Source organism: Orcinus orca, chromosome 10, assembly GCF_937001465.1.
Source record: "Orcinus orca chromosome 10, mOrcOrc1.1, whole genome shotgun sequence".
NCBI lineage: Eukaryota > Metazoa > Chordata > Mammalia > Artiodactyla > Delphinidae > Orcinus > Orcinus orca.
In genome coordinates this window covers 27,451,250-27,477,683 of record NC_064568.1, presented here as the reverse complement: position 1 = coordinate 27,477,683, position 26,434 = coordinate 27,451,250, and the positions used below count along the sequence as shown (strand labels likewise).

Sequence of the window (26,434 nt, the reverse complement as noted above, 5' to 3'; positions counted from 1 at the left end):
TTGGAAGGTTATACTTTTCTAAGAATTTGTCCATTTCTTCCAGGTTGTCCAATTTATATTGCATAGAGTTGCTTGTAGTAGTCTCAGGATGCTTTGTATTTCTGTGGTGTCTGTTGTAACTTCTCCTTTTTCATTTCTAATTTTATTAATTTGAGTCCTCTCCCTCTTTTTCTTGATGAGTCTGGCTAATCAATTTTGTTTATCTTTGCAAAGAACCAGCTTTTAGTTTTATTGATCTTTGCTATTGTTTTCTTTGTTTCTATTTCATTTATTTCTGCTCTGATCTTTATGATTTCTTTCCTTCTGCTAACTTTGGGTTTTGTTTGTTCTTCTTTCTCTGGTTCCTTTAAGTTTAAGGTTAGATTGTTTATTTGAGATTTTTCTTGTTTCTTGATGTAGGCTTGTATAGCTAAAAACTTCCCTCTTAGAACTGCTTTTGCTGCATCCCATAGGTTTTGGATCATCGTGTTTTCATTGTCATTTGTCTCTAGGTATTTTTTGATTTCCTCTTTGATTTCTTCAGTGATCTCTTGGTTATTTAGTAACGTATTCTTTAGCCTCCATGTGTTTGTGTTTTTAACGTTTTTTTTCCCTGTAATTCATTTCTAATCTCATAGCGTTGGGGTCAGAAAAGATGCTTGATATGATTTCAGTTTTCTTAAGTTTACTGAGGCTTGATTTGTGACCCAACATGTGATCTATCCTGGAGAATGTTCTGTGCACACTTGAGAAGTGTAATCTGCTGTTTTTGGATGGAATGTCCTATAAATATCAATTAAATCTATCTGGTCTATTGTGTCATTTAAAGCTTCTGTTTCCTTATTTATTTTCATTTTGGATGATCTGTCCATTGGTGTAAGTGAGGTGTTAAAGTCCCCCACTATTATTGTGTTACTGTCAATTTCCTCTTTTATAGCTGTTAGCAGTTGTCTTGTGTATTGAGGTGCTCCTGTGTTGGGTGCATATATATTTATAATTGTTATATCTTCTATCTTGGATTGATCATTATGTAGTGTCCTTCCTTGTCTCTTGTAACATTCTTTATTTTAAAGTCTATTTTATCTGATATGAGTATTGCTATTCCAGCTTTCTTTTGATTTCCATTTGCATGGAATATCTTTTTCCATCCCCTCATTTTCCGTCTGTATGTGTCCCTAGGTCTGAAGTGTGTCTCTTGTAGACAGCATATATATGGGTCTTGGTCTTGTATCCATTCAGCAAGCCTGTGTCTTTTGGTTGGAGCATTTAATCCATTTACGTTTAAGGTGATTCTCGATATGTATGTTCCTATGACCATTTTATTAATTGTTCTGGGCTTGTTTTTGTAGGTCCTTTTCTTCTCTTGTGTTTCCCACTTAGAGAAATTCCTTTAGCATTTGTTGTAGAGCTGGTTTGGTGCTGCTGAATTCTCTTAGCTTTTGCTTGTCTGTAAAGCTTTTGATTTCTCCATAGATGCTGAATGAGATCCTTGCTGGGTAGAGTAATCTTGGTTGTAGGTTTTTCCCTTTCATCACTTTAATTATATCATGCCACTCCCTTCTGGCTTGTAGAGTATCTGCTGAGAAATCAGCTGTTAACCTTATGGGAGTTCCCTTGTATGTTATTTGTCGGTTTTCCCTTGCTGCTTTTAATAATTTTTCTTTGTCTTTAATTTTTGCCAATTTGATTACTATGCGTCTCAGAATGTTTCTCCTTGGGTTTATCCTGTATGGGACTCACTGCGCTTCCTGGACTTGGGTGGCTATTTCCTTTCCCATGTTAGGGAAGTTTTCGACTACAGTCTCTTCAAATATTTTCTGGGGTCCTTTCTCTCTCTCTTCTCCTTCTGGGACCCCTATAATGCGAATGTTGTTGTGTTTAATGTTGTCCCAGAGGCCTCTTAGGCCGTCTTCATTTCTTTTCATTCTTTTTTCTTTATTCTGTTCTGCAGCACTGAATTCCACCATTCTGTCTTCCGGGTCACTTATCCGTTCTTCTGCCTCAGTTATTCAGCTGTTGATTCCTTCTAGTGTAGTTTTAATTTCAGTTATTGTATTGTTCATCTCTGTTTGTTTTTTAATTCTAGTTGATCTCTTGATACGGCCATTGGGATCACTTAAAAAGATAGCTCACGGGATCTTAGATCTTGGATGGTGTTTAGAAACGTCTCTCAGTGCTGAGGACAGCTATAGGACTCTACATGACCCAGGTGTTTCTTCATGATAAACGAGGCCATAACATCATCTCAGCCACGGGAAGTAGGAGACTCGTCCAGCTTCAGTATAAGTGCACTGGGCATTTGTACACCTGCACCCTTGTTTCTGGTATAGACCCTTGGTCGGAGCCTATGACTAGAGCAAGGCTGCAGGAGAAGTTCAGAGGTACCATGTAGAAAGGATGCTGTGCTCAGTTAAAGGGGGATAGGTCCACTGTGCCCTTTTGGCAGGACATCACAGCATGTTAAATCTGGAAAGGAGGGAAGGGCTTCGGGGCACATGGAATCCCGCCTTCCACCCGGTGTCTGAGAAACAGCTGTTCTCAAGTAGGGCTTGGATGATGTACACTCTGGACTTCGCCACCTCCCTGAGTGCCAAGCTGAACAGTGCTTTCCCCTGCACAGGACAGAGGCACTGCCCCTGGCCTTTAGCTCTCAGCGGCAGAGGGATATCGCATAGAAGATGGACTCCAGGGAAGTAGGTCAGGATAACATAATGGGGAAAGTCAAACCTGCGTGCTTGGGGGACTCTGGCTGCTGCTGTTGTGTTTGGAGCACGTGGCTCCATCATATGCACAGTGTAAGAAAGTTTTCCAGTTTGCTGTCTTCCAGGGTAGTTGCCACAGAGCTTCTAACGCTCAGTTGTTGGCTGAGAAATGGAATTGCACACCAAGGCTTGTTCGTGGGAGCGGAGGGAATACTGTGGGGTGGTGTCGAAAAGAACTCCACAGGTGTATTAGGGAAACTTAGTTCTCCCTGCTGAGTAGGTTCTCCACCTCTTGTGTGTTTCTCCTTTACTTTTACACAGAATCCTTCACTTCTGGTCACCAGATATGGGGGCAGGGGTTTCAGCACAACAAGCAGTTCTCTGCAACACCAGCTGGGTGTCCTACAGTGTAACTCCATTCCAACGCTGGCCTCTGTCCCACAAGACTGCTTCCACCCCCACTTCAGATGCCAATCGCAAGTAGGAGATCCCCAAATTACCCGTAACTTCTGTCCGATTTGGTTACAAATTGGAGGTACCCACGATTTTCTCCTCTGGTTTGATTAATTTGCTGGAGTGGCTCACAGAACTCAGGGAAGCACTTACTTACATTTACCAGTTTATTAACGGATATGACACAGGGTGCAGATGAACAGCTGGATGAAGGGAAACATAGGGCGAGGTCTGAGCGGGTCCTGAGCACAGGAGCTTCTGTTGCCATTGAGTTGGGTGTGTTCACTCTCCCAGTGTACGGATGTGTTTTCTTTGAAGGAAACAAAAACTCTAACTTGAAAAAGATATATCCATCCACATGTTCATTGCATTATTTACAAATACCCAAGATAAGGAAACAACCTAAGTGTCCATTGGTAGATGAATGGATAAAGAAAATGTGGTATCTATATAATGGCATATTATTAAGCCATAGAAAAGAATGAAATCTTGCCATTGGCAACAACATGGGTGGACTTTGTGGGCATCATGCTAAGTGAACTAAGTCAGACAGAGAAAGATAAATACCATATGATCTCACTCATGTGAAAACAAAAACCGAGCTCATAGATACAGGCAACTGACGGGTGGGGGTGGGAGAAAGGAGTGAACTGTTTTTTTGATTGTTTTTTAGTTTAAATAAACTGAATGATTGTTTTAAAAGAAATTTAAAAAAAGGATAAGAGATGCTCCTAGTATCACTTCGGAAGTTACAAGGGTTTTAGGAGCCCTATGCTGGGAACCTGGGGCAGAGACCAATATATATATTTTCTGTTATAACAGGTTAGAGCTTGCATTTTTTAAGACACCTTAGATTTAAAACTTGAAAGCAGTTGCCCTAGTGCTTGGGGGAACTTGGGGTCTCCCACATCATGAGAAGGTGGTCCTCCAGCAATGTCTGGCCAGAGCTGCCCAGGAATGAACCCAGCTCCACACACTTCACTTCCTTTGAGACCTGGTCTCAACCGTCTTCCTCCTCATTCTCTGCTTGCCAAGCCTTGCTAGTTTTCTTTCCAGTTTTCCTGCCTGAGGGCCTTTGCACGAGCTGTTTTTCTGTCTGCCATATCTAAGCCTCCTTCCTTCCTGCTCATTTTCTTTTTTTTATAAATTTATTTTATTTATTTTTATTTGTGGCTGTGTTGGGTCTTCGTTGCTGCGCACGGGCTTTCTCTAGTTGCGGCGAGCGGAGGCTACTCTTTGTTGCGGTGCACGAACTTCTCATTGCGGTGCCTTCTCTTGTTGAGGAACATGGGCTCTAGGCACATGGGCTTCAGTAGTTGTGGTGCGTGGGCTCAGTAGTTGTGGTGCATGGGCTCAGTAGTTGCGGTGCACGGGCTCTGTAGTTGTGGCTCACGGGCTCTAGAGCGCAGGCTCAGTAGCTGTGGCGCACGGGCTTAATTGCTCCACGGCATGTGGGATCTTCCCGGACCAGGGCTCGAACCCGTGTCCCCTGCATTGGCAGGCAGATTCTTAACCACTGCGCCACCGGGGAAGTCCCTTCCTGTTCATTTTATAAACACCTAATCAGTTCAAACATCACTGTGCTCAGTAAGCCTTTCCTAACCAATCCCTCAAATCTAGGTCAGGGTGTTTATTAAACCTTTTTACAGATTTCCTATAATAGTTTCCTTAAAAGCATGTAATCACATAATCCTTACTGCCGGGAGTATCTAACCTTTTTGGTGCCATGGGCTCTTTCAGCCATCTGGTGAATCCCATGGGGGAGTGCTGCACCCTGCACCACCACAGCTATTTCCAGCCTCCCCGTGATGGCTTGAGGGACCACGAGCTTAGTCTATATTTCTGATGGGGGAGAATGGTTACTTGGGCTGCGCCCAGTTTTCGAAGGCCTCGAAGGAGTTGGAGGCTGCTCTGGAAATTGTCAAGAGACCCACATTCTCATCTGTCATTGCGAACAAAGAAAACCAGGAAGGCAGAGGGAGTGGGAAGGAAGCTTTTTGTGCCAAGTATTGTTAACCAGGGAAGAAGCACAGACCTGAGCCGTAGTAGTGATGCATTGTGTCTGCGTGGGACAGTTTTCACCTTTTAAGCACTTTTGAGTTACCCTCCTGACCTCTTCATTGCCGTCCTGCAGATAGGAAGATAGATGTGGGAGGTGTTTGTGGCTAGAACGTATGTGGTGCTGCACCCCCGTCCCCTCTACTACAGGCTGCGTTCCAGTTCCCAGCCCTCCTCCCACCCAGGGTCCTCGGCCCAGCCCAGTGACTTGATCTCTCTGGACTTCTTTCATCTTTAGGGGAGAGGGTGCCCTTGTGGACCGTCTGAGAGGAAGACACGGAGCCTGGCCCGTGGCATGTGCTTGGCAACTCCAAGTAGAGAGAGTTCGGGTGTTGTAAATCCCCAAAATGCCAGAGCTGGGCTCCGGCTTTGATCCGGTTCCGGCAGCTTCGCCCATGCAGTTTCCCTTTCGTGAGCTCTCGGGCATGGAGCGGGGAAGATGACACCCCGGAGCCCCAAGGTGCCAGGTTTGAAGTCCTACGCGATTGGCTTTGGGGGTTTTGTGTTTACCTAGACATTTTGGATACAGCCCTTCAAAAAGAGAAATCCTTCCCTGAGACCAATGTCTTTGGAAATTTCCCCTAAAGGCCATAAAGAAATGACAGGCGGGCTTCCCTGGTGGCGCAGTGGTTGGGAGTCCGCCTGCCGATGCAGGGGACACGGGTTTGTGCCGGAGCCTGTGCTCCGCAGCGGGAGAGGCCACAGCAGTGAGAGACCCGCGTACCGCAATAAAAAAAAAAAAAAAAGAAATGACAGGCGTTTGAGCTGTCTGAGGCTAGGCTGGTGGCTTTGTTCAGCTGAGAGGTTCCCTTCTGCTGAAGAGGAGACGTTGCTCCTGCTTCCCTGCCAGGCAGGCGGGTCCCTGGTGGGCGGCATCTGTCTCCCCTGTGGTCCTCCGCTGGGCTGGTGTATGACGTCACCGCACCCCACCCCGCAGGAGGCAGCCGTTTCCTGTCTGTTGACGAGCTCCGTAAGAGGCGAATGGCGCCGAATCGCTGTGTTTGAGCAATGCTGTTCATCTGACACCTGATCAATGATTGGCCCGTTGCCTTACGTGTGAAACTTGGAGCGGTCCAGTGGTGGGAGGAGACCCCAGGGAGGACTTCAAATCCAAATCGTTGAAGGCGCTTGGAAGTTACACTAACTTTCACAGAGAAAGGGTCCCGTTAGTTTATCTCAAACGGCCCAAAGGAAGAGGATTGGGGGTAGGGGAATCTCTCATTTACTCGTGGAACCACTGAGCAAATATCCTTGACGTTGATTGAGAATCAGTGGACCTTGGGTGCTCTGCTAGAAGCCTCTTCGTAATTTAACGAAGGCTGGGGTCCTAATTACAGGCAGTTCAGAATGCGGGCAGGAATTCTCAGAGCTGGTAGGGCATCGTCCAAGATGCCTGTGAAATGCAATCAGACACCAGTGAGAAGGTAATCAGGCCCCCAGAAGGGGAGGCTGACGTCAGGAGCCCCTCACGGGGGATGTTTGTTTAGAGAGCCAGGTGTGGTACCTCCCTCGTGGTTAAAAGGCTTTGATTTTGCGCAGAAGGATGTCTCCAGACGATTGGCCAACTCCCTGTGTTAGGTGCATTTGCAATGGCCATTTGTCAGGGGTGTTGGGCACCTGTTCTCCACCTAAGGCCGGGTTCCTGGCGCTTGTTTTAGATCAGTGGGAAACTCACCTGGCCTTGGGGGCCAGGCAGCTGTGGGTGAAGGCAGTGGGGAGAGGCGGGGACTGCGGCAGATGTGAGCACACACACCTGTCTGAAGGGGGCCTGCACTGCCGCCCAGGAAACCACTGCCGTGTGTGGTTGCAGGCCCAGTTTAAAAAGCCAGCTTTATATGTTTTCAAACACTGTGTGGGCCTGGCAGCTTGTCCCCTGCGTGTGCCACTGGGCGTCAGGCCCTCAGATTCTGGTTGACCCACAGCATTCTCTGTGATCGTGACCCCAGCTCTGTGAGGAGGTTATTATTACCTGGTACTAGCCACCCATTTTACAGATGAGAACACAAGGGTCCATAGGAGTCTGGCTCCAAAGCCCACCTTTTATTATACGAGCTCTTCTAAACTGTCCCTTCTGTGATGTACCACAGTGCTGCTTTTGTCTGATACTTGGAATCTGGGGGGAGGTTTTGTTGGAAAGAAGAGTGTGCATCCCTGAAAAGTCCGGCAAAGTTTGGAAGCACAAGGCCCGAGTTCTTTGGAGGGTGTCTGGTCATCTCCCCTCCCCCAGGGGCATGATGAGCACGTTGAGGGAGGGGGCCGAGGGGCCCGGGGAGCACAGGGGAGACCTCGGCGGGGAAGCTGGAGCTTCAGGGAGACTGGGTGTGGGCTGGCCACAGAGGAGTCGGTGAGGTCAGAGACGTGGAAGGGGTCACGTCACATGGGACCTGTGGGCCAGGGCAAGGCCAAGGGGTCGATTCCGTCCACTCAGTGCGCCGTTCGTTCAGCCCAAATTTACAGGGAGCCCACTGTGTGCTAGGCTCTGACTTAGTACCGAGGACAGTGTAGCAAACAAGACAGAAAGTGTGCAGCCTCGTGGAGCTTACATTCTAGTAGGGGAGTGTGATTGCCTTACGGACAGTCCATGAGGTCAGCAGTGTCACGCCACGCAGTACTGAGCGCAGGAAGATCTCAGCTCTGCAGGGGAGGGAGGCTGTGTGAGGGGCAGAATACTGCACAAACAACACAAATGCAGTCGGTAAACGTGATTCAAACAAAGGCTTGGCCTCCCTTTAGCTTCTACATCTGGAATCACCAAACCACTGATCCACAGGCCAAAACTCTCCCACCAGCACCTACTGTACAGCCAGGAGCTGAGTGTGGTGTCTCTATGTTAAAAAGTTGAAAAAAATGAAAAGAAGAAAGTTTCATGACACATGGAAATGGTATGAAATGGCAACGCAGGGTCCATAACCAGTTTCATCGCAGCAGAGCCACGCCCATCATGTCCGGATGACCTCAGCTGCTTCTGTGCTTCATAGGCAGAGCTGCGTAGCTGTGACAGAGACCATATGGCCGGCAAAGCCAAGCACACTTACTGTCCTGCCCTTTACAGAACAAGTGTGCCAACCCCTGTCCTAGGTCCTCCTTGTAATCTGCAAATGCTTCCTCCAAATCTGGCCCAGAAAAATCCACCCTCTCAGGGAAGTGAAGAGCAGAGGGGAATTTTCTTTTCCACCTGCTCTTCCCTTAAGCCGAGATGGGCGAGCCTCAGCCTACAAGCCTCTGGCCCAGTGCTCCCACGTGTAGCCTCAGACAAGTGTGGATCTCTGGAGGCCCCTCAGTTACAGAATTCCCCACCCCCACCCCGGCAGGCTGTCCAGTGGTGAAGACTGTACGCTCCCACTGCAGGGGGCGTGGTTCGATCCCCGGTCAGGGAACTAAGATCCCGCATGCTGCACAGTGTGGCCCAAAAAAAGGTGGTCCTGTTAGAGTGAGGCCAGGCCGTCCTCCTTTGTGAGCCTAAACCAATATTTTCTAGTCCATTGAGACAGTGGGGTTCTGTACTTTCATTCAGAACAGTATTACCAAGCTCTTCTTGATCAAGGCAACATATCTGTGACTTAGTAAAAGACAACGAGAACAACAAATTCACTCACAGGGCCATAATGCGTTGTATCCCGTTTATATCAGATTGCATGTATGTGTTTTTACACATGCATGAAGATGTTGGATCCCCAGAAAGTTAACAGTGGTTGTCTCTGGATACTGGGATTTCGGGTGATTTTTTTAAAACTTTCTTCTTCTTACTTTTTTGGATGACTTGGATTCTTTTTAAAAACATTAACATGAATCATCTTAATGAGCAAAGAAAAAGCCAGCTATTTTTATTTCAAAGAATAAATAAGAAGAATGGTTGCATCCGCATGTGGGTGATAGGATTATTTATGTGGTTATGATGTAACTGTTAAAAGATACATGCATCCCCCCATACGGCTCACCCCTAATTGGAGCAGGGGAGTGATGGCTTCAGAATGAAGGAGATAAGTAAAAACATAGGGGGAGGTGAGAAAAGATGTAAAAGTCAGAAAATCTGACATGTCATCAATGGAAGGACACGAGCTTCCGAGTATATAAATCTTGGTTCATTATTGGTACTTGGAAAGATGGGAGTGTAGATCTTTCCCCATTCCTCCCCCTTCCCAGCCCCGCCCTCTTGAGAAACTGTAAACCACTGAGACGTTGGGGCATTTTAAAATGGTATGTGAGCGCCACCTAGTGTCAGCACTCTGTCATTTCGCCCCCCTGTCTCTGTGGGAGCCTTAACATCACATTCTTTCTTTGATGTCCCTGCTCCGGTGGCATTTGCGCAGCAGGCAGCGAAATGCCTCCCGGGGTTCTGCAGGGCAGTGGGGATGCCTCATTAATTTATCCCTTCCTTCTTGTCTCAGTTGCACAAAGCGAATCTGTCCGACTGAAGCAGGGTTTGGCAGTCGAAGAGCCAAAGGCTGCCTCCCTGTCAAAACCAATCTCCGCTTTTCTCCATCAGCCAGCTGCTTAGAGCTGGGTCCCTGCTTCTCTGGCAGGAAAGCCATCCTCCCCAGGGCTGCCTTGGGCTTGGGGCTCTTGAGGAGCAAATAGGGGACTCTGGCTCGTGGTGGGCTGCATGGCTTGGAGATGGGCTCCTGGGAGAACCCAGAACCAAGCCCCACACCCCCTGGCCCGTCCCCTCCAGGGCTGCTCCCCTGCTGCCCCCCAAACCCCAGCATCGTCCTCACTGCGTCCCTCGCCCTCATGCCTCTCCTTGTCCAGCGCATCGCCAGCCTTTGCCTCTATCTGCTCTAGAACCTGCTGTTCTCTCCTAGGTAGACAAGCACCCAGCCGTCTGCAGCACCTCCTGACAGGCCTCTCTGCTCCTCTCTTAGCCCCTCTGGGCTCTTCTTTGCTCAGCTGAAGCTCCAGGGAGCTTTGTAAAGTGCACACCTGCCTGCGTCGTTCTCTGGTTCACATCCTTCCCGTGGCTTCGGAGTACTGTAGGGTAAAAGCCAGAATTTTCATCTGGGCCTGAGAGGCTTCCCGCTCCACTGGCCTCCCTTGATCCAGCCCCACTGCCTTCCTTTGGGCCCCTCAGGCCTTCTCCCTGCTGAGGTCCCTTGGCCGGCCTCCCCTCTTCTCCTGACCCCCACGTAGTGAATCTCCACGCAGTTCTCAGTTGGATGCACCTGCCTCTAAAGAGTCTTCCCTGGACCCTGTAGCATGAATCAAGTCTCCCTAGAAAGTGCTTGGAAAGTACAGCGTTCCTCTCCTCCCCTCCGCCCATCCCATCCTGGTGTGTGATAGTAGCTGCACACATGTCATTCTTTGATGAATTCCCATCTCCCCCTTTAGACCTGGAGTTCTCAGGGGTGTTTGGCCCCCCCAGGGACATTTGGCGATACCTGGGGACATTTTTGGTTGTTTTAACTTGGGGGGAGTGCTACCGGCATCTAGTGGGTAGAGGCCCAGGATGTTGCTAAACATCTTACAGTGCACGTGACAGCCCCCAAGAGCAAAGAGTCTTCTGGCCCAAGAGGCCAGTGCTGCTGAGGTTGAGAAACCCTGCTTCAGAATGGAAGCCCTGTGTGGGCAGGAACCAAGGCCCCTGGGAAAGTGCACATCTGGAGGGCCAAAATGTCACTGTTAATGGCTGACTTGATACTCCCAGCTCTGAAATGGGTTTGTTAGTAGATAGATATAGAGCCACCACATTCCTTCAAACCTGCCGGCCACAAGGAATAAACAGGGGAATTAGCCTGGCTTTTCCTTTGCCCTCCATCAGGATAGTTACATAGAGTTCTGCTGGTCCAGAGAAAGTCGTCCTGGTTTTTTGTGCGTTTGCTTTAAAATTATTTAAAGTCTCATTTTGCATCGTATTTATTTACACTGTGATCTATTTACAATAAAATGTCATCTACAATTTTAGTTAGCTGGGACATTCCACATATCAGGTGGCCTGGCTTCTAAAAGAATTCATTGTGGAAGAAGAGGCCAGATGAGAATGCTAGATTAAAAGAAGTTAAAGCATTATAATACTGAATGTGACATGTCGTGTGGGCAGGGAAAGGCTTATATAAATACTCTTTTGGAGACAGTTGGGGAAATTTGAATAGGGATGATGTAAATGTCAGATAATATCAAGTTAGTGTTTATTTTCTTAGGTATGACCGTAGTCAGCTTGGGCTGCTGTAACAAATAGCATAGACTGGGTGTCTTACAAACAAAAGAAATTTATTTCTCACCGCTCTGGAGGCTGGGAGGTCTAAGATCAAGGTGCTGGTAGACTCACTGGCTGGTGAGGACTTGCTCCCTGGTTCACAGACAGCCGTCTTCTCACTATGTCCTCACGTGGCAGAAGGGGTGAGGGAGCTTTCTGGGGCCTCTTATGAGGACATTAATCCCACCCATGAGGGCTCCACCGCCATGATCTAATTGTCTCCCCAAGTTCGATGCCCTAATACCATCCCATTGGGCATTAGGTTTCAACACATGAATTTGGGGAGCACACAGACACTCAGACATTGCCATTATAGAGGAGAATGTCCTTATTCTTAGGAGATACAGACCTGAGTTTAAGGAGTGACGTTCAGAATGTCTGCAACTTGCTTTCAGTGACACAGCAGGGAAGCATGCGTGCGTGCGTGTGTGTGCATGCGTGCGTGTGTGTGCATGCGTGCGCGTGTGTGCGTGCGTGCGTGTGTGTGTGCGTGCATGCATGTGTGTGTGTGTGTGTGTGTGTGTGTAGAAAGAGAAGGGGGGAGGGAGAACAGGTGTGGCAAAATGTTAGCAGCCGGTGGATCCCAGCGATGGGGGCGTGGGTGTTCCCCGTCCTACTGTGTCAACCTTTCGAGGTTGCAGTCTTGAGGAACACGGGGCGTGTACGTATGTAGTGCCACGAGGCCCTGAGCCTGGCCGTGTGTCTTCAGTCTGCAGCTCTCCGCCCATCCACATGAAGGTGCAGCCCCTGAACCAGACAGCACTGCAGGTGTCCTGGAGTCAGCCGGAGACCATCTACCACCCACCCATCATGAACTACATGATCTCCTACAGCTGGACCAAGAATGAGGATGAGAAGGAGAAGACGTTCACGAAGGACAGCGACAAGGACTTGGTAACACCTCCCTGTTCTGAGTCAGGCTGTCTGTAGCAATGGGAGGGGCCCCTGCGCACCTCTCTGGCGTGCTTTGACCTGTGGCATCCCAGCCCTACGCTGCCTGCCGAGGACGGGTGCCACCGGGGTGAACCGGGGCCGGAGCCTGCCCGGGCTCCATTCCGCCTTTATACCTGATGGCTATACCACCAGGAAAAGTTAATTTCTTTGTAACTCGGCCCTTCAAAACTGACTGCTTTTTCTTTCATTATTTAAAAAGAAAAAAAAAAGTCCGAAAGCCTCCACGAAGCGCTTGTCATCTGCTAGCGTTGCTGTAAATGTTAGGTGAGTTCTGCAGTTGTAGAGCAGGGCGTAGCACAGAGCGAGCACCGGGTCAGTACTGGCTGTTATTACTATGGCAGCTGTCGCCCCCACCCTCCTCCCCACACCATGCAGCTTTCCGAAGTCCCCACCACTCCCTTCTGTCACATTTTATCTGCCTCATACATTCCGACCTGCTAGACCCCAGTGACCACGGAATTTTTAGCCACCGCTCTCAGACTCTCAGACGCTGTAATACCTGACCTCACTTTGAGCTACGCATGCCCAATCCAGCTGCTCATCTTAAATGTGCATAAATATTTAGTGGCCAGTCCCCACCAAGGCCCTTCAGAACAGACGTTTGCAGAAGCCATCTTCTTCCCCGGGAAAAGCAATCCCTCCAACAAGCGCTGCTCTTTACATCTTTGCAGGGAAACGCAAAGTGACACATTTGGGTTTGAAAGCCTGGCGTTTATTGTTAATCAAAAGAAGTCTTTGGGATAATGAAGCCCATAATTGTATATGCACATGGAAAACATAATAGCACTGAGTGGGATCCTTAATGACTGTTAGCACCTTTTTTCCTCCCCGTACAGAGTCCCCGGGGCCCATTCAATCAGTGATAGAATAATACTTTTCGTATTCCTTTAGATGAAGATTCTTTTACTTCATTTCCATTTATGTTTTCAATTTCCCCACTAGACATTGTTATCTGGGTCACATTAGGGAATGATGAGCTTCATGAAATCGGAGAGGAATCTATTGAAAGGTACCCAAGGTTATGATGTGTTTTAACCTTTGTCACGACGGGAAGTCCGTGAGGGATGTTTCTCTGAACTAAGGTGGCTTGCATTAATCAGCAGAAACTATCTAGGCGCTTATTTGGTTTCTTATTCTAAGTGGAAAATAATTAAACATGCAGAGATGAATAGATAACCGGCTTGGAGTGAATTCTAATAAATCCCTGCATAGATGGAGCAAAGCTATTGCTCTGAACAGAAGACGGGGCTGGAGGTTTAGAATATGAGGCATAAATGAGTTTCAGAGAAAGAGAGAGCTGTAGAGAAAAACGTGCTTTGACAGCAAGTTCTTTTTTTATAAGAATTTCTAGGGGTGGTTATTTTCTTTGGGGACACACAAAATTAATTGATTCCTCAAGAAGTTGAGAGTGCTGACTTAGTGGCAGCAAAGCTATCCTCCAACTTAGGGTTCACGTGGCCCAGAAACCTAAAAGTCATACTGAACATTTTCCCGGCATTCTGCAGCACCCACGTCTCTCTCTCACGCCCTCACTGCCGACCTGTGGGACAGGTGTTACTGCCTCCTTTTTCCAAAAGAGAGAAATGAGGCTGAAAGTGAAATAACTTGACCCCAACCTCCTCCTCTCACCAGGAATCCATTTGCTAGGCAACAGATAGCAGGTGTGGGCACAATAACATTTTAATGCCTCTTCAGAGGTTTTCAGTAGCTACACTGGGAAAAACCCACTCAGTGGTTAAGCTCCCAGAGCTGCTTTCTGGACTTGGCCCACAATGCGATGACAAGACATTTCATCCATTAGGGAGTCTTTGAAAATCAGTTGCTTTTGTTGTTTGTTTCTTCAGGAAGCAAGCCCTGCCGGCTTTTTAGGTATTTTCCATTTTCTGATTTTTAAAAGACTCTTGGAATAAAGCTTTGAAGAATGGGGGTCTGGATTTGGCTTGTGATGTTGGGACCAGGGGTTGGGAAACTTTTTTCTAGAAAGGGTCAGACAGTTAAGATTTTAGGCTTTAAGGGCCATATGGCCTCTGTGGGCAGCTACTCAACTCTGCCGTCAAAGGGTGAAAGCTGCCATAGCAACAGGTAAATGAATGGGCGTGGCTGTGTGCCGACAAAACTTTATTTACAAAAAACAGACAGCGGGCCAGCTTTGGGCTGTGGGCCGTCGCTTGCCACCCCTGTGTTAGACTGGGGGTGTACTTTCCATTTTGTGGTGTGGACTACCTACGAACAAGGCTTGCCGAGCCTTTGTTGTACAGCACTCACAAGGGCCCTGTGAGGGAAATATTACTCTGTCCATTTAACAGTTGAAGGGAGCAGAGGCCAAAAGACATTGAGCAAGTGACTCGGAATCACACAGCTGGTGAGTGGTGTGACACAGGTAGATCTCCTGTCCTCTGACCTCTAGTCAGGTGTTCTAGCATTGTGCCCCATATCTTCCAAGGTCAAGGTACAACAATGCCTTTAAACTGCAAAGAAACAGAGATTTTGTTGTGGCTGCGCTGATCTCTGCCTGGCCCTGGAAATTCAGTACACCTGATAATTCTAGAGGCTGTCTAGGGTAAATCAGTATCGTTTCTAAGGTAGAGTAGTCCCAGCCTCGTGAGTATAAAGAGGGCTGAAGACACGTTCCAAGCCCGCGTCAAGTATCTGAGCCAAGACGACTTTTTGTTCTCTCACCCTACACATTTCCATGTCGAAAACAGATTCCCAGGTGAGGTTATCTCTGAAAGCTCATTTTTCTCAAGGTGAGCCTTTGGTCGGTGAGGAAACATCATGTTTGTCCTGCTTTGCCTTGGTACGCAGAAACCTACAGGCAACACTTAACATTCTCTTAGGTTTGGCTTTCAAATGTAAAGTGTGCTCTGGCCTTCCAAACCAGGTCACTGCCTGTTCTTTCCTCCCCTGCAGAAAGCCACCATTAGCCCTGTCTCACCTGACAGCCTTTACCTGTTCCGGGTCCAGGCCGTGTGTCGCAATGACATGAGGAGTGACTTCAGCCAGACCATGCTCTTCCAAGGTGAGGAGCCGCCCTTCCTGTCTGCCCTGCATCCCCCGGGTCCCTTCTCCCTTTGGGCTTTGTCTTTTTTCCCGTTCAGGTGCTTGGACACAAGAATACAAACCTGGCCTCAGCATCAGTGTGGGGTTTGCAATAACGCCTGAAAAGCCTGGGGAATTTAGGCCCGTCTTTTTGGTTGGGGGTTTCACAGGCCAGAAGAGGGGAAGAAGAATGAAGTGTTGATTATTTTTTTAATTACTGTTATTTTCCAACTGTGGGGAACCAAGTATTTGTCTAATAGTGTGTCAGATCACAGAATCACCTCCTAGTCGTGTGGAGGAATATCGTCTTTGGATTTCTAACATGATTCAGTTAGCTGATTTAGGGTCTAGTGGAAAGTTTCAGACAAGCACTAGGGTGAGCCTAGAGGAGCATTCACTTTGGTGCAGAATTCAAAGGAGCTCTTAAAAACTCTGTCATCAAGATACATTGTATTTCAATGGAATATATTTTTTATATATATATATATATATATATATATTTGGCTGTGTTGGGTCTTCGTGGTGGTGCGCACGCTTCTCACTGCGGTGGCTTCTCTTGTTGAGCACGGGCTCTAGGTGCACGGGCTTCAGTAGTTGCAGCATGCGGGCTCCATAGTTGTGGCTCGCAGGCTCTAGAGTGCAGTCTCAGTAGTTGTGGCGCACGGGCTTAGTTGCTCCGCGGCATGTGGGATCTTCCCGGACCAGGGCTCAAGCCCGTGTCCCCTGCATTGACAGGCAGATTCTTAACCACTGTGCCACCAGGGAAGCCCAATGGAATATTTTTTTAAAAGCAAAATCAATGCAAAAGGTTCTTGAACAAAATATCGAACTTTTGCATAAAGACAGGATCCACTCTGTCTTACTTGCCCCGACCTAATCCCAGTCCTGGTTCCAATAAAACTTTGTTGACAAAAATTGGCAGCCAGCCAGTGGGGCGTAGTTTGCAGACCTGGTTTGGTGAGGGGCGCTAAGACCAGCATGAAGGGAGCAACCAGGGCATTGGGCTTTGCTCTGCCGGTCTGATGCCCTCCCTGGTAAGGTTCTTTACTTCCTGAATCCTCAGTTTCTGAGACACCTACACACCAGGCCAGTGATTCCTAACTTTTGCGAGTCATGTATGTGATGAAGACTTTGGACACTTTCTCTAGAAAAATGCCAGAATTTTGCGTATTACAGCTTCAGGGGCCCCATAAAACCTGTAGGCTGTGGACCGGCTTCATTGTCTGGAATCCTGTGAGCAATACACATTCATGGGCCCCTCTCAGACTAATGGTCTCAGAATCTCAGAGGGCGGGGCCCAGGAATCTGAATTTTAACCAGATGGCTCAGGTACCAGGCGTGCACATTACAGATTGAGAAGAGCTGGCTTAGAGCCAGGGCCCTGACACGAGGGCCCCAAGGTTGAGTCCTGGCTGCCACTTAGTGTTTCTGCGACTCTGAGAATGTTGACTGGCTTCTCTAAGCTGCAATTTCACAGTCCAGAAGTGGTAATCGTGAGAGTACCGACCTCACAGGGTCCTTGTAGAGTGACAGGGGGTGACGCATGTTAACTGATGAGCACAGTGCCTGGTACTAACTATGAATACCCCCTAAGTATGAGGTTTAATATAAAAAGTAATAAATGATGAACCCAGGATAAGAAGCCCTTCAGCTGAGAGTCCCTCCAGAGATCCCTTCTAGCTTTGCAATTTTGCATCTAGTATTGAAATATTCTTTGCTAATGTTCACATTATCTCATCCTTCCATTTAAACTAATTGAAATGAGCATGGCTGTATTTTTTCTCACAAATAAATCACACTCGCCATGTCCACCTTTGCCCTGAATGTATTGGCCCATCTGCCTGTGTTGAGGAGGGTCCGAAAGCCAAGGCCAGGTCTACGCCAGCCCAGGGGAGAGAGCACGGGAAGCCAGAGTGGAGCCCCGGATCTTCCGGCACATAAATCACAATTGGGCCTTCCATGCACTCCAGCTAGGAGCCTGGAATCCGCAGCACCGCCTTTCTTGATTAATAGGCCCCTGAGCTCGTTGGCTTCTGCACGGACTTTGAAAAATTAAATGTTTGTAATGTAATGCAATTCAAAACGGCCTTGTCAGCTGTAAATTCCAAGCACGGAATATTTAAAATGTCTGATTACGGTGACTTGTTGAAAATGGCCAGTGTCTCCTTTGTCTGCAGACTTTCTCTGCTCAGGGGTGGACATGTGTTTGCTCGTTTTCTGTACTGGTGTTTGTCCCTGCGTGTTAACAAGCATGTTAACAAAGGGGCACACAATGGCCTTAGCATCTTCCCTGCAGCAGTGGGCAGTGGAAAAACAAAATCTTCAGGTAAGCTAGCATGCCTTTTCTGGTGAGCCAAGTAGGAGTTTATGAGCAGTAGAGGCCGGTGTACAAAACTGGTCAACTCTTAGGACTGAAGTTTTAAAAGGGAAGGAAATTAGGGAATTTCATGGACACCTTTGTTCAGAATAATTAGGTTTCCCAGGGATAAAGTTTACCTCTGGTTTGGGAGCATGAGGAAGCCCTGTGGAATATTTACATTATTATAGTAAATAAAGCAATATTTATGTCCTGTATAATGTAATAAATAAGTTATGTTTACCTTACTGTAGTAAATATGATAATAATGGTAATCGTTATCTGTAGAGCGGCTCCCAGTTACAGAGCGTTTGCCCATCGGTTATTTCATTTGACCTCGTGGCAACTTGTAATGCAGCTGTTACACGGAGGCGGAAATGACGTCCTGGGCAGTTGAGTAACTTGCAAAAAATCACTTGGCTACAAAGAAGAGTCCAATCTCTCATTCCAAAGCCCAATCATTTGTACACAACAACAGACCACCCCTAAAGCATAAATATTACCCTGTATCCCCGGTCTTCAACAAATGGCTAAAAAGATTGATTACTAAGTGTTCAAAAGGCTTTTTTGCAATTCTCAACAGTCATGGAAACTAGGGCCTCTTAAGCTTTTTCTTTGAGCCACAGACTCATTAGGCAGCCTGGCCCAGCCAACAGATCCTCTCTCAGAATGGTTTAAAATAAACAGGTAAAATACATAGGAAAGGAAACCAATTATGCTCAGATACGATTGTCAAAATATTTTAAACAAATTGGGAACGTAGTCATGTGTGCGCTTCTTTTATGAAAGTATTAAATGACAAGTGGTGGGTCTATTAGCGACGGTGATTTCTGAGTAGTGATGAACATAAGTGATACTCTGAAATAGCTCCAACAACTCTAAGGCAGTAGGAAGATACTCCCATTTCAATCGCAGAGTCGTAGGACGATCCTATTAAAATGCAGCTGAGATTTGGAGCTTGCGTTCCTCATGCAAGGAGAAGCTGCATCTCCGTGACAGCTTAGTGGGGGTGCGGGTCTCATTTTTTTCCCCCGTCCCTGAAGTCCACCGGGCCAGTGGACTCCTGATCTGAAAGCTCTAGTAGAAACTTTGTAGTCACCACGGCTAGAACTGACCCCAGTGGAAATTGTTCAAGATCAGTGAAAAGCGGGCATGTTGGAGTGGCCGGTTTGTTGGCCTTAAATTAAGGCCTTTGTAAAGGGCAGGGAAAGCAGGTCTCTTAGGGGGCTTTCTTCCTGTCTAACAAAGGGAGGTGTGTACACCTGTCTGAGGCAGTGCAGTATCGATCCCAAAGCAACTCACTGATGGTGGGAGGTTATATTTAGTGCCAGGCAAGAACTGTTTGCTCCCTAGGCTGCCTCATTTGACCTGGTTGTATTGACATCTAGATCGGTCTGTTCTTCACATTTGTCTCTTCACCCATTTCACTTTCCAGCTGAGCGAAGTGAATATATCGTTAACTTGGGGCTCGCAAATACAGGTGTCCCGGGGCCAGGCAGGGAACACATACAGATGAGGGGAGGGCCGTCAGTGGGAAATTGCAGGATGTGCCCTTCGAAAAGGGGTGACGGACACTCAGCACCGACCAAATGTTGCCCTGCAGGAAGGTGAGCTCAGTTTTGCCCAATATTGTGATTTTTCAGGGATGAGCAGGAAATTGGGATTTTTAGGTAAAAGTTGCTGTTTACAACGTTGGCAGCAAATTCTTTTTTTTTTTCCAAAAAGCTTGCAGGGCAAATAAAAAAATATGTCGGGTACTTGCCCCACTTCTAGTTTAGATGAAAACTCCAGCAGGTACAAATGTTATTTATTTGGAGATTTAGCAGTTTTTTGCTAATTTTTCAGTGTCTTTTATGTATAGGAAGCAAACGTTTAGTTTATGTAAGACTACTGTTTTTGAGATCAGCACAAAGAAGCAGTCTGATATATTTTTTAAGTTATACTGTTTACCATTTCATTATTCACAATAGAGAAAAGGTGGACGCAATCTAGATGTCCATCAGCAATGAATGGGTAAACAAAATATGGTACATACAGACAGCAGAATATTATTTGACCTTAAAAAGGAAGGAAATTCTAACACATGGGACAGCATGGATGAATCTTGAAGACATTATGTTAAGTGAAATAAGCCAGTTACAAAAAGACAAGTAAATACATATGACTCCACTTACATGAGATATATGGAGTACTAAAACTTACAGAAAGTAGAAGGATGCTTGCCAGGAGCTGCGGGGGCGGGGGGGGGAAGGGCAGGGGGAAGCTGGGACTTGTGTAATGGGTACACAGTTGCATTTTTGCAAGATGGAAACATTCTGGAGATCTGTGGCACAAGGATTTAGCACAACCGAACTGTACACTTAACAGTGTTTAAGATGGTAAGTTTTATGTGTATTTTACCACAGTTAAACATTTTGTGTAGTTATATTGTTTAATACTAACACATGGGTGAACAGAACTGAAAGAAGGAAAGAACATCAGAAGGAGTAACCTGTGGCTAATATAAAAGAATTTGAGGGACCTCCCTCGTGGTCCAGCAGTAGAGAATCCGCCTTCCAATGTAGAGGACTCGGGTTTGATCCCTGGTCGGGGAACTAAGATCTCACATGCCGCGCGGCAACTAAGCCCACGCTTCACATGCAGACTACAGAGCCCACGTGCCCTGGAGCCCATACGCTGCAACGAAAGATCCCACATGCCTCAATGAAGATCCCCCGTGTGGCAACAAAGACCCGACGCAGCCAAAAAAATGAATAAAATAAATAAATATTAAAAAACAATAGAATTTGACCATTTAAAGCAACAGTGGTGATGTGTTACGAGGTTTTAAAACTTAAGTATTGATAGAAATAAAATACATGACAGTACACAAAAAGTGAGTTGGGCAAATAAATTACTGTACAGTTCTTACATTTTTAAGGAGAGATAAAAGCACTCGTTTAAGGTAAACTGTAATAAGTTTAGGATGCATATTATAGTCACTGAAAGGATAATATAAGAAATTATAACCAAAAAGACAATAGTGAAGAACAATGGGATAATACAATTTCATTCATAAGCAGTTCAAAAATAGACAAAACACTGACAAAGATCAGAGTGGTGGCGACCTTAGGGAAAGGTCATGAGGGTACTGCCTGGATGGGTGCACATGCAAACCTGCTGGGGTGCTGGAGAATGTTCATATCTTAATATGGGAGGAGGGGGAGTTACACAGGTGTTTACAGAGGTAAAAATTAATTGGACTCTACACTTAAGATTTGTGCATTTTAGAGTATGTAAGTTTTACCTTACGAATAAAATAGAAAAATGATTAAAACTTCTTAAAGTTGTAAATTAATAGCTTAAGACAGGAGTCAGCAAACTGTGGCCCACAGCCCAAACCTGACCCTCTACATGTTTTTTAATGACTCACAAACTAAGAAGGGTTTTACATTTTTTGATGGTTGGAAAAAAAATCTAAAGAGGAATATTCATTTTATGACATAAAAATTATATGTATTTCAGATTTGTGTATGTAAGTGCAGTTCTGTCGAAACAACAAAGTTATATTGTTTACAGTGTAATTTCTTTGTTTCTCAGCTAATACCACTCGAATATTCCAAGGGACAAGAATTGTCAAAACAGGAGTGGTAAGTAGAGAATGTAATCGCTTTGTCGTGTCTGGTTGGTAATTCGCATGCAGTTAAAACTGTCACCACGAGGTGGCAGTATGATGTTGTCTAAATGCTCAATGTGAAGCGGTTAAAATACTGAATAAATTACATTATTCACTCTTAAAATTCAATGCATTATAAAAACAGGCTGTGCGACAGAGTTAAACCAGTAGTGTTATACTGTTATAATTTTTGTAGAGATAAAAATTCTCCATATTTTTATTTATTATTTGTGGGAGCATAGGATGTAAGAGTGCAAAGGAGTAGACATGCTAAAATTGAAAGGTTGTCATTTCGGAATTCCCTGGCAGTTCAGTGGTTAGGACTCGGCGCTTTCACTCAGGGGCCCGGGTTTGATCCCTCGTTGGGGAACTAAGATCCCACAAGCCATGCAGTGCGGCTTTAAAAAAAAAGAAAAAAGAATGGTTGTCGTTTGCCCAGTTACATTTGCACATTTCTGGAGACTCAGTATCTAAGTTTTCCCCTTTCTAGTGCAACTAATAATCCCAATATTAATTGCAGCTTTGGTGATAACAATAAGAGCCTTTTTTTTTTTTTTGCGGTACGCGGGCCTCTCACTGTTGTGGCCTCTCCAGTTGCGGAGCACAGGCTCCGGATGCTCAGGCTCAGCGGCCATGGCTCACGGGCCCAGCCGCTCCGCGGCATGTGGGATCTTCCCGGACCGGGGCACGAACCCGTCCCCTGCATCGGCAGGTGGACTCTCAACCACTGCGCCACCAGGGAAGCCCAAGACCTAAGATTTATTAAGCTTTTCCCAGGTTTCAGGCACAGATTATTATTTTATTTGCTCCTCAAGATTCGTGTTACTATTACTCCCATTTTATGGATGAGGAAACCGAGGCTCAGTGAGTTAATGTGCCCAGCATCTCCCAGAGAGCAGGTGAGCGATCGTGGACTCAAGCCCAGGCTGTCTGACTGCTCTGTCTGCAGTGCCTTATCTTAAGTGGCACCTGGCATTTCATTAACCAACTTCAGAACTCAACATTTGCTAACTTGGTTGTTCTTCAAAAACAAACTTTTCAAACTGAAACTTGATGATACAGTGATGACATGTGAGTTGCTCTGGCTGTATTATTTTGAACTGTATAAATGATGGGATGAAATTATGGATTCTGCACGCCAGGTTTCAAGAACTAAAATTAAACTAATAACTCAGAGCAACACATCTTATTTTCCTAAGATACTATTACAAATAAAATCTCACAGCTGAGCCCCAATTTAGTATGGTGGGAAGAATGAGCTGAGGTTTGGGCACAGGCAGCCACCTCTACCCCTTAACCTCTCTGCACCTCGTTTTCCTCACCTGTAAAATGGGGTGACGACCATGTGTGTCTCCAGCGTAGCTTGGGAAGGCCCAACACACAGTTGGTACTTGTTAAATAGAATTCTTATCGTTGTCATCTACATGAGCATAGATTTTGCTGTAGATAAATCCGGAGACTCTGGAAGGTACGGCGGCTGTACAGCGCCCAGCACGGGGATGCCGGCTGTAAACAGCTCCCAAAGCCTTCGGTGTAGAGCATGGCTCCTGCTTCCGAACCTGCCGCTGCAGACGTGGGCGGGCCACTGTCCCTCTGTCCATCCACTTCCTCACCTTAAGATGTGGAACCAGATCCTGGGGAGTGCTTCTAGACAAGGGCAGTGTATTCTCCACAAGAGCCACCAGTATATACAAGACCAAGGGCTCCTGCTTCTTCCAGTGTCATCCCAACAACAGGTGGCAATCTGATGTTGCCACTTCATTGCTTATTTGATGTTTGTCTTTCAAACAACGTGAACGCTACTTATTGTTTTGTCACTTAGCCTCCTCCCGAGCCCTGTCAGTGAAAAGTTGGGGTTGACATGCTGGTTGCAATGTTTAAGTAATTGTAAAAACTTTTAAGAGCAGAGATGGTCATCCGTGGATCACCTCCTGTCAGCTTTGGCACCATGCTTTAGGACACCCCATGAGGAAAGTAAAAAGATGAGTAAAACCCTTGGAGGGTCATACCCAGGGCCTTGTCCCCAGTCCTGATGACTGACACTCTGCTTTCTCTTCCTCTGTCCCTTCCCCCAACCTCCCCGGGTGACCCCTTCAAGCCCACAGCATCTCCTGCCTCTTCGGCCGACATGGCCCCCATCAGCTCTGGGTCTTCCACCTGGACATCCTCTGGCATCCCCTTCTCATTTGTTTCCATGGCAACTGGGATGGGCCCGTCTTCCAGCGGCAGCCAGGCGACGGTGGCCTCGGTGGTCACCAGCACGCTCCTCGCCGGCCTGGGCTTCAGCAGCGGCGGCATCTCCTCCTTCCCCAGCACCGTGTGGCCCACACGCCTGCCCACGGCCGCCGCGGCCAGCAAACAGGCCGGCAGACCCGTCCCGGCCACACCTGAGGCCTTGGCCTCTCCGGGCCCCGACGGTGATTCGGCGCCAACCAAGGACGGCGAGGGTGCCGAGGAGGGGGAGAAGGACGAGAAGAGTGAGAACGAGGACGGCGAGCGGGAACACGAGGAGGAGGGCGAGAAGGGCTCCGAGAAGAAGGAGAGGAACGGCGTGACCCACGCCACGCAGGCGCGGAGCGGCACTGAGCCCAGCCCCGCCCCCTCGGCTCCCGGCAGAGCTGCCCAGGACGGTGGGCGTCAGACTATAGCCGGGCGTGAGCGGGACCGCACTGCAATCCCCACCGCCCAGCCCGAGGACGCGCTGGACCCCCGCCCCGTCACCCTCACCCAAGTGCCCCCCACAGTCACAGAGGAGCATTACAGAGAGAATGATCCCAAGAGGCCCGAGACACCGTCTAAGAAGCCTATGTCCCCGGGGGACCGATTTTCTGAAGATAGCAAATTTATCACTGTTAATCCAGGTAAGTGGGCCACTCCTCACTTGAGCCTCCAAGCTGCCGTGAACAGTCCTACCCTTTAAAAAATAATTGGGGGCAGGGGATAAGGATCCAGAGAGTGCTTAATATTCCTGGAAATTTGTGTGTCTCTGGTACAAAAATGTGTTTGTGTGTGTGTGTGTCTTTTTAATTCTAATAAGAATCACCTACTCTCTTATCGTTGCTGGACTGTCTTGCCTTGATACTTGGTACCTGGTAAAATCGACTTGCCTCAGAATAACTCCAAGCACTTCAACCAGGCCCTGGTAAATGAATAAAAAAGACATCGATCTTAATAAGTTTATCCTTCAAGATTTCATTCCTTATTCACTTATTGAGCACCTGTGTTTATGGACTGCCCGTTTGGTGCCAGGCCCTGGGCTGGGTGCTAACCCCGGTGAGCACGGTCCCTGTTGCTTGAAGCTTACAGCGTAAAGGAGAAGACAGGGGTGGCGGCAGCTCGCCAGGGTGCACGCCGGGAAATCAGGAAGCAAGAATGTTAGAAAGCAAGCGAGCAAGTTCGCTGAAAAGCCAGAAAACGAGCTAACTGTTCGGTAAATAATAGAGGAAATAAACAGGGTGTTGTCAGAGAAAATAATCAGGAAGAGGGCAGGGAGCTTTTTGAATTAAGAAAGGCCCCTCTGGGGAAGTGACATTTACATTGAAACTGAAAGCTTGGGGATGGGGAGAGCTGGTATTATTAGCCCATGATCCCAGCCCGAGGAACAGGACTCTGGCTCTCAGAGCCCTGTTGGCCCTGTGAATTAGCGAGTTCCTGGATGGAAAGACCAGGGCATGGCTGGTCTGGCCTCCACGGGGAGGATGTGATCCCCATCACGCTGACCGAGGGCAACTTTGTGACGCTGTCATATGCTCAAATCTTTTTCATTTCTTTTTTCAAAAATATTTATTTATTTATTTATGGCCGCTTTGGGTCCTTGTTACTGTGCGCGGGCTTTCTCTGGTTGCAGTGAGCGGAGGCTACTCTTCGTTACAGTGTGTGGGCTTCTCATCGTGGCTTCTGTTGTAGCGGAGCACGGGCTCTAGGCGCGTGGGCTTCAGTAGCTGTGGCACACGGGCTCAGTAGTTGTGGCTGAAAGGCTCTAGAGCACAGGCTCAGTAGTTGTGGCGCACGGGCTTAGTTGCTCCACAGCATGTGGGATCTTCCCGGACCGAGGATCGAACCCATGACCCCTGCATTGGCAGGCGGATTCTTAACGACTGTGCCACCAGGGAAGTCCATGCTCAAATCTTAATGAACCATCCTGATGGTTTCTACAAGGGAGCCCTGAGCGTGAGGGGTTGTTATTGTTGTGAGGGGTTTTCTTAATAAGAAATTCTTTCTTTTGCCAGACTACAAGATGTTTAGCAACAATTTTTTTTGCATCTAAGCTGTTGTGGAGTTATAAGAGTGCAAAAAAAAAAAAAAGCAACTGGTAAATATTTATTTGCTTTTGCACTTGTAAACATTAAAATTCATCTAAAGCTGAGACCTCGTATGTTAAGATACAACTTAGAATAAATTTTCATGTTTTGAATTACGTTCCTCCTTAAAGCTGGTATGGACTCATTTTCTGAAGTGTGGGTTTGCTATGGGCGTTGCTCACTTTTAGGGAAAAGTGCAGAGTGGCCCTCCAAGGAATTGAGTGGAGGAAATATCGAGCCACTTGTGAAGCTGTTTGAAGCTATTCCTGCATGAGCAGTGACATTCCCTCTAGGAATTGGCTGTGAAAAAGTTGGATTTCTTGCGTTTGAAGATATTGAAGAAATATTTATAGAGTACCCACTGTGTCCCAGGCACTGGACTAGGTACTGGAAGTAGACTCTAGATCTAGTCAGGCCTTGCTCTCCTGGGGTTTATGTTCTAATGGACAAGCTTGAGACTATTCCAGTAAACAACTGCATAACGTCAAGTGCTGGAGTCGGGGACAGGGACAGTATAGCATCAGATGGTCAAGGGATGGCATTTGAATGGAGACCCAGGTGGTGAGAAGGAGTTAGCTATGCCATGATCCATGAACGAGCGTTCTAGGCTGCAGGAGGGGCAGCAGGTCCAGAGACCCTAAAGTGAGAACTAGTTAGGATCAGTCAAGGACATCAGAGGGCCAGTGTGTCTAGACCGCCAAGGTGAAGGATACAGGATGAGTTCACAGACAAGCAGAGCTCAGATCA

The 26,434-nt window shown here is 47.1% G+C and overlaps 1 protein-coding gene across 3 annotated transcripts in view; it reads left to right on the top strand.

Annotated features, from left to right (window-relative positions):
- Positions 1-26,434, top strand: part of PTPRG (protein tyrosine phosphatase receptor type G) — a 731,646-nt gene that overhangs the window by 603,190 nt on the left and 102,022 nt on the right. For all 3 annotated transcript variants that reach the window (XM_033424736.2, XM_004267970.3, XM_004267971.3), the window contains exons 9-12: positions 12,092-12,276; positions 15,247-15,355; positions 21,311-21,360; positions 23,485-24,247. In XM_033424736.2, the coding sequence (XP_033280627.1) occupies positions 12,092-12,276; positions 15,247-15,355; positions 21,311-21,360; positions 23,485-24,247 (1,107 nt within the window). The remainder of the gene's footprint in view (positions 1-12,091; positions 12,277-15,246; positions 15,356-21,310; positions 21,361-23,484; positions 24,248-26,434) is intronic.